This window comes from Haliotis cracherodii, unplaced genomic scaffold (genome assembly GCF_022045235.1).
Source record: "Haliotis cracherodii isolate W230 unplaced genomic scaffold, xgHalCrac1.p SCAF_3, whole genome shotgun sequence".
Taxonomy (NCBI): domain Eukaryota; kingdom Metazoa; phylum Mollusca; class Gastropoda; order Lepetellida; family Haliotidae; genus Haliotis; species Haliotis cracherodii.
Window position 1 is genome coordinate 17024171 of NW_027266286.1, and position 13614 is coordinate 17037784.

The 13614-nt window shown below is 39.9% G+C and overlaps 1 protein-coding gene across 1 annotated transcript; it reads left to right on the plus strand.

Annotated features, from left to right (window-relative positions):
- The first annotated feature begins 9935 nt into the window (after window positions 1-9935).
- LOC139475888 (uncharacterized) lies at window positions 9936-13110 on the plus strand. The gene is made up of 2 exons (XM_071259105.1): window positions 9936-10014; window positions 11654-13110. Exons 1-2 carry the CDS (start codon window positions 9936-9938, stop codon window positions 13108-13110), a joined length of 1536 nt encoding a protein of 511 aa, XP_071115206.1.
- Window positions 13111-13614: the final 504 nt, after the last annotated feature.

Below are 13614 nucleotides of genomic sequence, written 5' to 3' on the forward strand. Positions count from 1 at the left end.
TTAAATACGATGTACCGTGACATTATTAAGTGGTATATAGGTAGATATAACACTAATCTATAGATGTAAACAAATTTGAAGATACATCTGTGTGTTTAATGTTGATTTTGACGGCCTGGGCCAAGTCGTACCCAACACAAGCAAAACACTTCTGATAGAGACTATGTTGAGAATGTAGAGGGAAAAGGGCTTCACTTTGAGCCCCTTGTTTTCTTTAAGTACAGCAATCTGAGACACTATAAAGTGGTATTTTGGTAGATATAATACTAATCGAAAGATGTTGATCCATTTGATGATATATCTGTGAGGTTTAAGTTGATTTGACAGCCCGGGCCAAGTCGGACCGAACACTTGTGTGACTGTTGAGAGTATAGGGAGAAGAGGTCTACTTTAACCAACGTGTCTGCTTTAAATACGACGATCAGTGACATTATAAAGTAGTATTTACTTATATATAGTACGTTCCGATAAATATAAACGCTATGCCGACAGATGGAAATTTGTATCACGATAGCTAGAAGTATTTGATACGTTTCAAATCTTATTTCGTTTAACGATTGCTCTTTTACATGTTACCAAGATCAGCGACGCTTACACACAGCTCCACTTTCTGGTTTTCAAGCGATTTACTCCGAATTACTTATTTATGGTGCACTTCTTTGTTTGGTGATTGTTCATTAATGTCATGTGTGTATGTTTGATCAATTATATGTAGGTATGATCGCCGATAATGAAGTAATTAGCCAGTAACACTTTGGCCCGTCTTGGCCCGACCCGGCCCGACCCGGCCCGACTTTTAGGCAATCCCGTTTGTGGCGGGTGCCACCAGTGGCCCGGGTTGAGCTCGCCTTTTTGCGAGCACCAAGTGTCATCATTTTTTATGGTGAATAATGAAACATGCCCCTGGTGTTGTCGGAATCGTGCAGTTGGCGCTACTTTTAGCAAGGGTTTCTTGTGATGATGGAATGTGATATAATGTCAGTGTATATGGCCATGTAATTAAGAAACAAACCCCGAGTAGGAGTTGTTTATTGTACGATAAACAACGACCACGACTCGTTATTTCTTATATGAGATATCAACATTACGTACAGCCTCTTTAAGGGTGTAAAATTAGGGAAAAGCACACGCTTTAAAAATATTTACCCGTACTTAAATTATGATGACTCCCTGAATAGTATCCGACCGCGTCATTGCCAGATAAATCCATTTTATGAACAAGAGGGGTTGAATTTGGTCTTTCACGCATATTCTCACAATTCTCTCGTCGATTATATGTACCTTTTCTCCCAATACCGATTGTCATTTCGCTCTCACTTTCGGATGCGATTGTTCCGGCATTGCATTTATCTACCTTCCCCAGCTACATCTATTGGGACCAACTCACTAGACACCTCCCTCTCACAAATAACGTCAAATTTACGACGTCCCCAAGCTGCGAGTGCATTTTCTAATCTCCATAAATGACGTCATGATAGAACAATGTTTTATCGTAATATATATATATATGTTGCTTCTTCTTTGTTCTTTGCGATTTATCGCGTAGCTGTCTTGGTTTTTGGACAAGCATAGTTGCCTATAACGACGTGCATGAGTTGCTGAAGACCTATTCTAACCCAGATCTTCAAAGGTCAAGTGGAATTCAACTGACATATTAAGATGTAATAAAACTGAATTATATGTGCTGTTTACATATCAAAGTTTGCCAAATTGTTACAAAATGTTTGGCCACAGCAAGGCTACGTATTCACAACTTATTGTCGTAGGCACAGTATACCTCATGCTTCTGGACTGAGGGAGGGCCGTATTCCTCCTTGTGGGTCACCTGCTTGGCAATATGGGATGGGAAAACTGCAGGGGGTGAGGGCAGTTAAGTTGATGGTACAGACAGATAACAGAGATCATTTTACAAATGTGAAACCTCATCCACAAAGGAAGAGGCGAACGCTGAAGTTTGCTGAGGTTTACAGAACAAAGGCAGTTATCAATTCTTCCAGTTTTTTTACTGACTCTCGAGGATACATTTAATAAAACAATTAATATGTGTGTGTGTGTGTGTGCGTGTGCGTGTGCGTGTGTGTGCGTGTGCGTGCGTGCGTGCGTGCGTACGTGCGTGTGTGTGTGAAAAAGAAGAATTGTACAGCATAAAAATGGCTACGTAGTTGGGGTAGATATGTAGAATGCCCGGCCAGTATGACCTTTGAGACACCACATTTTCGGTCATTAAAATGCGTAAAACATTTAGTGAGTAAAAGAAAACACTATAAGTGAATGAAACAAAAGACATCAGCACAGGCACATCCAGTCCCCCAACACCAAGTCTGCATGTATCAATACTCATACCTGCCACATCCTCAACCACTTAACTTACTTACACAATCATCTCACTACATGTTCGCCAACCCTCGTATCACAACGCACGCACGCGCACACACATAGCATTCATCTTTCCCCTTTATCCCTACAACCATCTCATTATGTCTACGTCAGCCATCATGGATACATGCGCATGCTTACATACATAATCAATCCTCCCACCATTCCCCAACATAGATCGAACTGTAACTACATCCGCCTTCATGTATCGGTATTCGTGCTTACATACATACACCCTCCTACCATTCCCCTTCATCCATCGCACTGCAACTATAACTATAACCGCCTTCATGCATCCGCACTCATGTTCACATTGCATTGCATGCATCGAATTACACGTTTAAAATATCGTAAATATTTTACAATATGTACATATTTAATATCAGCAAACAGAGAGTATTATAACGCAAAAGATTTCATCCGTCAAAACATCACCGAAAGAAGGGCAGCCTTGAAATTTACAGTGGCATCAGAATGCACTAAGGCGTTCATCTGGTCAGGAGGTGAGAGTTGCGGAAAATTACGATAAACTTCAGATCTCCATTACGAATATCTAAAGTTTGAATAAAGATCACAGCTTGCTATAAAGTGTACTTCATCCCTGCAGATTTAGCAATTTCCTTAGCTATAAAATTTATGTCTAAATGCTCATGTAGACAAAGACCCAAATGTTTATAGGCATGACAATATTATATTCCACGCAAATATCTCCACAAGCTAGATTGAGGCCTTGAAGGCATTCAGAAGTGATACACACAAGGAAGAAAATGCATGGATGCCAACGTCTTTATTATGAAGAACACAAGAGTAACGGAGTAAAAAACTTACTCCTTCGTCAGATGAATTAACGCTACAACAAAGGGAAGCCAACAAGTAATTGGCGCTAATTACCCCGGCCTCCCGTTTGCCCATTGCCCATTACCAATAATTCATAAGATAAGTTTTGGCTTTAATTTGTCCATTAATAATCAACTATCAACGTCTATTATCTCAACCCTAAAAAGTACGAGAATCTGAGAAAGTATCCAAATATAACATTTGTTACATTTGACCACGATCTTAATGGCATTGTGTCTTCGAAGCTTTCGGCTATGCGAGCCGTGCCATTTTTCACTTGTCAGAGGGGTACACAAAGTACGTGATCTGGACTAACAGTTGTCTGACTTATATTTTTGGTGGAAGCATCGGTGGCTTGGTTAGATCGCTGACTTTGTGTGCTGGTGATTAGGTGCCTCACTCACAGTGTAGGTTCAAATCCCAGACGGGACTCAACCCAAAAACGTACGAGCATCTGTACTTTACTAAGAAGGTGTTATCCCAATAATAACATTTGTTGTTAAGAAAGCACAATAAATGTATATTCGGCTTTGGATGGGTAATATCACAGACATTTACGGATATTGATAACGACTTGAAGGAGCTTCGTAACGTAAGTCTTCTCAATTCAGGGAATGGTAACTGCGGTTACATACTTACATACATAATCAATAAAATATCTGTAAATATCGAGTCTGGACAGACAATCTTGTGACTGATGTCATGAGCATCGATCCACGCAATTATGATACGATGACATTCATCAATCTAGTCAAGGAACCTGACCACCCGATCACGTTAGTCGCCTTTTACGACAAGCATTGTCGCCTTCTATGGCAAGTATGGGTTCCTGAAGACCTATTATGCAATGCCATATTTCTTATCGCCAGGGATCACAGGTGTGATACCAGTCTCCCTAAAGGAGATGTCTTATTAAGCTCTTTGCTTCGTCAATGCTTCGTCTTGCCCAAATTGGTAACTGGTAGCACTAGCAACGATACAATGGCGTACAAAGACTTACAATGAGTCCATCATCCGTCACTCGACTTCCATTTTCTTGCATTTAGAAAGCACGATTGATTGTTTGATTGATAAATTGTTTGAGTTAATTGATTGGTAGATTGATTAAGTTAGCTGATTGAGTTGTTGTATTGATTGATTTACTTGTTATATTGATTGTATTGCTTTATGAAGTTGATCGATTGTTTTATTGGTTGTTTATTGGAGTGCGGATGCGGATAGCGTAATCTCGATTAATGTATTCAGGAACCTCTCGTGAACAACATTTATTGAAAATGCTACCGAAGAATGAAACAACTTAAAGAATTGGCTTCTGTGAAGGAATCATTCTAATATTTACATAACCGTTAATGTACTTCTTGAATGTTGTCACGCCATTCATTCAGACAGACCTCGAAAAAATGTTAATATTTATGCGAGGACAACGGATCAGACATCGCGAGGCCGGTTCACAATCCGAAAAAGCCTGTGATATGTCATGAATAGCCCATTGCAACATCCTGTACAAAGACTTTCTTTTGTACGTGTTGTCACAGAGCCACAAACTTCGGTTAATGGATCAGATAAAAGCAGGACTGCTGGAATCGGTTGAGGTCAACTTCCCATGACATAAACCCCTACTTGACAACCGCTTTAAGAAGGTGCCGCCATTCATGTACACAACCCTGTGGATGAATGAACGACCTAGCGAGGCCAGTAGCGCCACCTAGTGAGATATAATGGAAGAAGACCAACCGAGAGTTGAATCTTGACTTACTCGGTGCCATCTGCAGAACCTTGGTTAGCAATGGCACCATTATTTATGAGAGTTTGTGAGTGAGTGAGCGAACGCGTTTACCACTAGGCAACGCCAGCGGCCTTGATGATATGATCAACTTTATGTGTTTTCATTTTTCAAATGTTAAAGTTTGCAATCACAGATAATGTTTATCACAACTGTAAAATGCAAGGATATCATCATCATCATCGTCACCATAATTATCATCACCACCACCATCAGCATCAGCATCGCCACCGTATCGTTATCACAGGTATATACGGTACTCCACACAGAGATTAACGAAGGGCATCTATTTGATCAGGGGTTATTTAAATATCTATAATAGCTGTGTGTCAGTATATCCAGTTTCTGTCAGTGCAGAAAAATACCAAGTCGGTCATCTGTGAACACGGTTCTTCAGCATCGGGCATCAGCTGATTTTCTTACGTCCTTGACACACAAAGACCTCTAGATATGATGTAACTTACCAGGAAGAGGGGATAGTCGGATTGCAGACACGAGGTGGATGTCGTCCCAATCTGATTAAAAATAGGACCTTAGTTCTCGCTACCGCAAAACAAAGATCTGAGGACATCCTATTAGGGGTCACGTCAGAACAACCTTTCATCCGACCAATCAGTGCGTCGCTTACCAGATTATGAAAGTGACAGTCGGAATGTGATTTCTAATCATGCAATCTCTAAAACTTTAAAACACTCTAAAACACGGGGTATACGTCATGTGCACTTCACCTGTTGTGAGACACTCATTGATATGTTGCATGTAATATCGGCTAAGATACCGGAAGCAAATATATCTCCATCGAATAACCATTTCTGGTTTGTTTCATTTTCAACCACCATCAAACATGGGTGTATACTTACTTTTGCCCGGCAGTTTACACAAGTTACAATTACTTCCACATCGTTCGATCACTGAGACGATTGGAACATGGTGGTCGCAATTACAAATTGTGTGTGTGTGTGTTTGTATGTGTGTGTGTGTATGTGTGTGTGCGTGCGTGCGTGCGTGCGTGCGTGCGTGCGTGCGTGCGTGCGTGCGTGCGTGCGTGCGTGTGTGTGTCTATGCTGATGAGGCCCAAGAATCGCAGCAACAGTATTATTTGGTTTCTTAGATAGTTACTAGTCTTTTCATCCGAATTTTAACAAAGCATGTTGTAATATCATTACAGTGCTTGTTGTTTGTTGGAATTACTTTTATCCTCTTAAACCCCTAGAGGAGGTTATGCTTTCACGGGATTATTGTCCATCTCAAATTAGTGATACAAAATGAAAAACGTATTATCTGCGAAGAAAATACTTATGTCTTCGTTGGACATACTTTTATCTACGTAGAAGATACGTTTATCTAATGTATTTGCTACAATCTAATTCGTATATCTATACGTTTGTGTTTCTATTTTATCTTTTAAAATATCTTACTTTGTTCACTTGTTACATTTTGTATAACCTTTAATTGCTCATGTCAGCTTTTTTGTGGGACCTTTCACTAAGTAGTGTCACTCATCTTTCACTTGGAACTATATGTAAAAGTGCAGTCATAGATCTGATATCAATGACATATAGAGGTCGTATTTACTGGCATACATACATACATACACACACACACACACACACACACACACACACACACACACACACACACACATACATACATGTCATCCATTTGCTAGTTCAGTTTAGTTTAAACATATTTTATTCACAGAACAAAATGAGAATTGTATTTGGGACAAGTTCTTGCAACTTAGTAAACCCCTCCCCGCATAAAATATGTACAAATATACAGTTGCAAAATAAATAAAATTGCTTCAGTCAGACACATTTACACATCAATATATTTGCGTAAGTTTTTTACGTTATAATTATTCCATTGTGTATATTACTACCTACTTTACCAATTGAAATATGATTCCATTAGGTTAAATATGAACAAGTATGATGAAAATCGTCAATAGGATATATTACAATTAAGTACAAAACACACAGAGTATTTCTCAAATAAATAAGAAAACTAAGTTCATTCTAGTAATTAATCTTCTTTTGGACAACCATAGAAATGAAATTCCAATGCGTTTATATATACATATAATTATACAACAATGTACGATAACCACCTCAATCCTACCCCACAACCATACTTTAATGACGATTGTACGATAAACCCTGTACCAACCCTGACAAGGATAGGTTCTAGTCATTTAACGCCTTTGACACTAAACTTATAAGGTTATTACAATTTACGTACAAACAGTTATTACATTTTACCGCAAGTTGAGATTATTACAATTTACGTAAATTTTTATTACAATTTGCGTATTACAATTTACGTCAAAGTTTATTACAATTTACGTTGTTCTTACAATTTACGTCAAATGTATTACAATTTGCTGCAAGTATTACAATTTACCTTTTTATTACAATTTACGTCGTAATAAGCATGTTAACTATGATTTTCTTAAGGTAGAGAATACCGCGCATGAATGTATTAATGTGATTCCCAAGTACATGGGGGCTTTTCGGCAGGAATATCCACACAGAGGAGACTTAAATGGGGATCGGGTGAACATAATGTGGTACCTGGTAGATTGTGTGTCATCAAACCGGACAACTTTTGTCTTTGACTGATTGTGCCGTAAAACACACTTATTCATTTACTTGTATCGGAAATTGAATGTTCATCTAAATTGTTATTGATGAACACGTAACATATTTTTAAAGAAATAAAACAGTGACATAATAACTACAACTTTATGTGAGTACGAGTAGCTCTGTTGGAGATTGAGATAATAAGTGTTATAAAGTTGTAAGCTTCTTCACAACCGTCTAACCATAAATTGACTTTATTGGGTAATCCAAAAAAGACATATCGACCTAAAATAGCCAAATATCATACGATTTCACTTGTCCACCATCTTGGATGCAAGGCGAAAACATTTCAGTGCGTTTGAAGCTACTGAGAATGCCCCCTCAGAGTTAGACGAACATTCTATGGTAGCGCGGCGGTGTTGACCAGAGGCTATCAGCAGTATTTCCTGTCCAGGTTATGTGTGTGTGTGTGTGCGTGCGTGTTTATGTGTGTGTAAGGGGGCGGAGGGGGTGCGTGGGGGTGAGAGTGAGGGGATAGAGGGATTTAACAACAAGTAAGGTCATTTTGAGCGGGACGGTTTTCGTAGATGAATTAGCATATGAACTATGATTCTCTTTAAGTAGAAAATAAAGATCCACGATGTTCGACCTGGTAGAAGTGTGTAATCAAACCGCACAGCATTGGTCTTTGATTGACTGTGGCGTCAAAAAAAACTCATTCATGTTCTTGATCTGAATGTTCATCTAAATTGTTATGGATAGTCACGGAGCCGTGATCCAGAGAACAGGGTGTCATTAGATAAAAATGAAGAAATAATAGGATTACCAGAAAAACGGGGTATAACACCCAAGCCAATAAGCTTCGCTTAGGAACACCAGAGTAAGTAAGTACAAGATTGAAAACTGCCCCATAAGTAAGTATGACAGGCTGACATATGAAAGTCAGCAATAAACGTGTATAAGTGTTATATCGTCACTGCAAAAATAATGAGTGTTTGTCTTAAGTATTAACATTCAAATACGTGATATCTCTTGTAGCGATATTGTCTACGTTCTACCGGTGAGTAAGCGTTAGGCTTACTATCTCGTAGTATAAATGTCCAGTTTGGAATTTGAAACTAATCTGTTTACAGTAACAGGACACTGCTTAAGTGTCATGTACAAATGAGAAAGTGGAATCCCGTCAATTAGGCGGACGAACCTTAAAACTATTAATAAACATTGAAATAAGCAATATCGGAAAAATGTATATGCATATAATATCTGGCAATATACACCAAGATCACCTTCTACAAAAATAAGTTTTAAAAGCCGGTTGATATTCGTTTGCGTATTTGACGATTATATAACTTTCGAAAGTATAAATCCTTTTCCTATACTCAAACGTTCCCGAGCTTTGCGCTTTCCTAATTATTTTGACTAAAATTATTACCGTTATCATTGTATTAGTTAAGGGGAAATGCGTGCCGATCAAGTGCGTGCCATAAATTAAAGCGACATTGTACGACGTGTTTATGAATCATTGTCAAATAGTGGTGACATAGTGGAAACAATACGCGAAATCGGGCATGCACAGAAAAGAAAATTTGGACAAGGCATTAAGCAATCCGCATGCGCAGAACGATTGATTTCAGTACTTCCGCTAAGCTCTTCGAGTACAGCGTCAAACTCGGGCCTGTAATCTAACATGCGAGAACTGATCAATGAAATCTGAGAAGTAGGAATACCGGTAGACGCTGTTGCTTGATTGATAGTGTCAATCAAGAAAGGGAGGAGCTTGATGAAATCGTTCTCTCCCAGTAAATTCCTATGTCAAATAACGACGTTATTTGGACGGAAAAAGCGTCCAAATAACGTCGTTTTTCCGTCCAATGACCGTATTCGGAAAAAACGACGTTTTCGTGTTTGCAGTGTAAGTATGTTTGACCACTCGGACCCCAGTGTCTAATCGTTGAAATGGTTAATTAAACCCCTCGTGGTTTCTCTAATTGAAGTTCCGGCTCATAGTCGGGGCAGACGATTGTGTAACCGTGAGTAATACGTGTGCATGTCCGTGTGTGTATTTCATTTATTCCTGTTCCATTTCATCTGTTTTCTTGTTTGTAATCTGGTATCATGTTGTATTACGACATGTATTGTATTGTATTGTATTGTTTTGTATTGTATTGAATTGTATTGTTTGTTGTTTAACGCCGCACTCAGCAATATTCCAATTGCGTGGATTGATGCTCGTGATTTCAGTCACCGTATTGTCTGGTCCTGGTATTTACAGACCTCCGTCATTTAGCTGAAATAGTGAGTGCGGCGTTAAACAACAAACAAACAAATCCATGTATTTTCATTGCAGAAAACAAACTATGAAGTATACCATCCTATTGCTTCTGTTACTGTTGATGTCAGCGGATCATCTCCATGCACAGTGCAGGCCTGAGGAATGTAGGTAGAGATGAGCCCTGTAGATTGGGGGAAATAGTATCAGTGATTCTTTATATACATTATCTGTTTTGCTTCGTGCTGATTGGCTGGTTCGTTTCAGTTGATCCACTGGTTTCATTGTTTCTCCACTTACTGAAATCGAAAAACCTCCATTTTTCTACATTTTCCCAGAAGAAAAACTGTGGTTAATATAAAGAATTCTCGGAATCCTGGGTAATGTGCCCATCGTTTATAACGTTAAAAGTTACTCGTCAATGCTCGGAAGTTACAAAACGAATCCTCATCCTGATCCTCATCATGCTCAGTAGTTGGTCGTGTTTGTTTGTTTGTTTGATGTTTAATAAAGCACGGGAAAAAATTCGTAATTCCTCGAAGATCGTATGCTATTCTGTTATTGGGCCAACCGATGAATTACTGACGCAGTGTACATTCACTTTTCAAGGTTTCCATATGAGTGAGTGAGTGAGATGGGTTTATCGCCGCTTTTAGCAGTATTCCAGTTATACCACGGTGTAATTGATCAACGTGGGGGGGAATGCCCGAAGTGATGCAGGTCTCAGACGTTTACCACTTTGGTGAAACCCATGAGCACGGGTGTGGTGCTGACAAACCTTGAATCATAATCGGGTCGAACCGGGATTCGAACCCCCGAACATATGTTCCTGGCGTGCCCTAGGAACAGCGATTTGCGGCGACTTAGACGACTTAGACACCCGTGCCCCAGTTTAAAGATGAACAGGACTGATTATTTTACGTACAGGTATTCTAGTTATTCTAGCTAGAACAAAATTGAAAGTATTTTTCGAAATGGTACCTCATGTAAAAGCATTGTGGTAGTATGACCTCTCACAATTAGATTGATACAACAGTCTGAACGAGTTTTTAATAAATACTCACATTCCCTTTCAAACAAAGTTTATTTTAAAGAAAGATAGAAATAATACAGATATACATGTAAGTGTTGGGTACATTTTGATAAGTATTTAAATAACACTCAGGCACACTATTAGACACTAATAGTTGAAATGTGTGTTTACTATTCCAAAGAATAATCATAATATCCACAATTATCAATACGTAAATATCTTAGACCTAAACAATCACTCATTCGATTTCAACTTGTTTGTATGTTTGTCGTATTAATGACATGGCCTACGTTTGATAAATCAACTTATTTGATCGTGCTTCGTCTACCATACTGTGACAGATAGCAATAGTTACTGTTCCAATTCGATAGCTAGGTTTGTTTGTTGTTTAACGCCGCACTCAGCAGTATTCCAGCTGTATAACGGCGGCCCGTAAATAATCAAGTCTGGACTATACCATCCAGTGAATGACATCATGAGCATCGATCCACGCAGTTGGAATACGATTACATGCATCAACCAAGTCAGCGAACCTGACCACCCGATCGCGTTAGCCGCCTCTTACGACAAGCATAGTCGCCTTTTACGGCAAGCATGGGTTGCTGAAGACCTATCCTCACCCGGATCTTCACAGGTACTTTGGTCAGTGGGTATACACATGTATGCAGTTTAGCATAAATCCAAAACGTAGAAGGATGCAATAAATGAACCAATGGCTTGTAAACAATCTGTTTGTATCCTCAGTAAAAGAAGGATCTGTTGTATCGTTGTAGGTTTACACGACAAGAGAGAATGGGTGAAAGTTCTAGAAACTGCCAAAGATGGGACCGTGGTTACTGGAAGAAAAGAGGATTTACAGGAGTCGGTAAAGCACGGCGCAAGGATAAAATTTGGCATTAACAATTACTTTGCCGAAGTTGACAACTGTCAGAACATAAATGGTGATGTTTGCTGCCAGGCACTAATGCATATCAGCAAATCTGGATGGAATGGATTTCAAAACAATGCCTATTGGTGGATGAGCAATATTTGCACGACAGGAAACTGGCACGTGATCAGATATTACGTCGGAAGCACCTTCCTGTCTCAGTCACGGTCCACGTCTGCCTTTAAGTGGTTTGTTTTGAAAACGGACTACCAACAACCTGTTTACTCTACCTTTGCAAATGGAACTGTTAAGTTTGGTAGTGTAGACACGTTTCTTTCAGCTGTTCTGCAAGGAAAGTCGATTTCTGTGTCTCAACAGCAGAATGTTGTATTTCCTGTGCAAAATATTGAGATCTTCAACACAGGGTCTAATGGGAAAGCCATGGTAAGCGCTGAACATATCTGGAGCGTCAGTCAGAGAGTCGCAGGAAACCATCTGGAGTTTCAAGGCAATGCCTACTGGTGGTTTTTGATCCTCAACACAGCTGGTACTCGGGATATTTCCAGGTGGAATTTGGGCTCTCACACACCAAGAGGCCAGTCTCGGGTTAAGGTGGACACTGACTGGTTTGTGGATCCTTGTTGGGTTCCAGTTCATACCTATAGCGGTCTGGGCTCAGATTCATTGTTTACAAGGAACATCCTGAAACTTCGCATCGAAGCTGGACACAATGTTCGTGTGAAGTTCGGTGATACGATCGTTGGAGCAGAGAGCATAAGGCTCACAGAGGAGCACGTGGCAGTCCAAAGTATATCTGCATTAGCTAGAGCTGACTCCAAAACGTTCGAAAGTGACTTGAACTGGGAGTTTAGAGTTCTGGGAACGACTGGAGCTGTTCGAACATATCGCCCCCTCGTCGGATCATCTACAGCCAGCCCACTAGGCTACACAATTGACAGACAGGAGATGACTTGGTACGTTGACACAAGGAAATGGCGTTTATTGTTTCACTTGTTGACGGATGGCACAGTCGTTGAAGGGTCAGCCTTGGATGTCAGAAATGCTGTCGAAGACGGAGCGGACATCAGAGTAGCGTTCAAACTGCCCAACGATCCCGGATTCCGGTATCACAAAGCAGACAATCTTGCCTTGGGACCCACTCCAAATGTTGCAGCACAGATTGTTCGGGCACTGAGAGATAACCAGACATCCTCTGATGAGTTTGAGCTTGACCAATCACCACAATGGTCCTTCAAGCTGATCACTACAACTGGGTTTGTGATTACTTCAAACTGGGTTGTTGGAGAAAACGTCAACCAAGGTCGCACGAGTGAACGCGCTGAAATACAGTGGTTTGCCTAACCCCCTCCCCCCCCCCCCCCCCCCCCCCCCCCACACACACACACACACACCCACACACACACACACACAAAGAAAAACCAACAAAAAAACGCCTAAAGGCACACAAGTAAAAGAAAAACCTCTTCACTGCACTTTAACGTCGATATTGTTTATTCTTTCCTTCGACTCCAAGAACTGTCCAAGAACTATCCACATTAGATATGTTACATGTAAATTTCTGAAATGTTCACATTTGGTGACTGTGTATTAGAATCAACTGTATATGGCTAGCCTTTCTGGATGAATAAATTTTTGCTTGGGCTCTATGTTGCGTCTCCATGGTATATAGTTATTGTTTAGTCTATTGCTGACGAAGTAGTGAGGAGTGTCAGCTTTTCACGAGTCGGCTTAGTAAAAAGCTACAAGAAATACCAACCATGATATACATTCATCTATAACAAACGCGATATTTGGGATAACACTCTCTTGGTAAAGTACAGATTCTCGTACTTTTTGGGGTTGAGT

Coding starts and splice junctions, on each gene's coding strand:
- LOC139475888 (XM_071259105.1), top strand. CDS start 9,936: ATGAAGTATACCATCCTATTGCTTCTGTTACTGTTGATGTCAGCGGAT. Junction 10,015..11,653: donor ACAGTGCAGGCCTGAGGAAT/GTAGGTAGAGAT, acceptor GTATCGTTGTAG/GTTTACACGACAAGAGAGAA.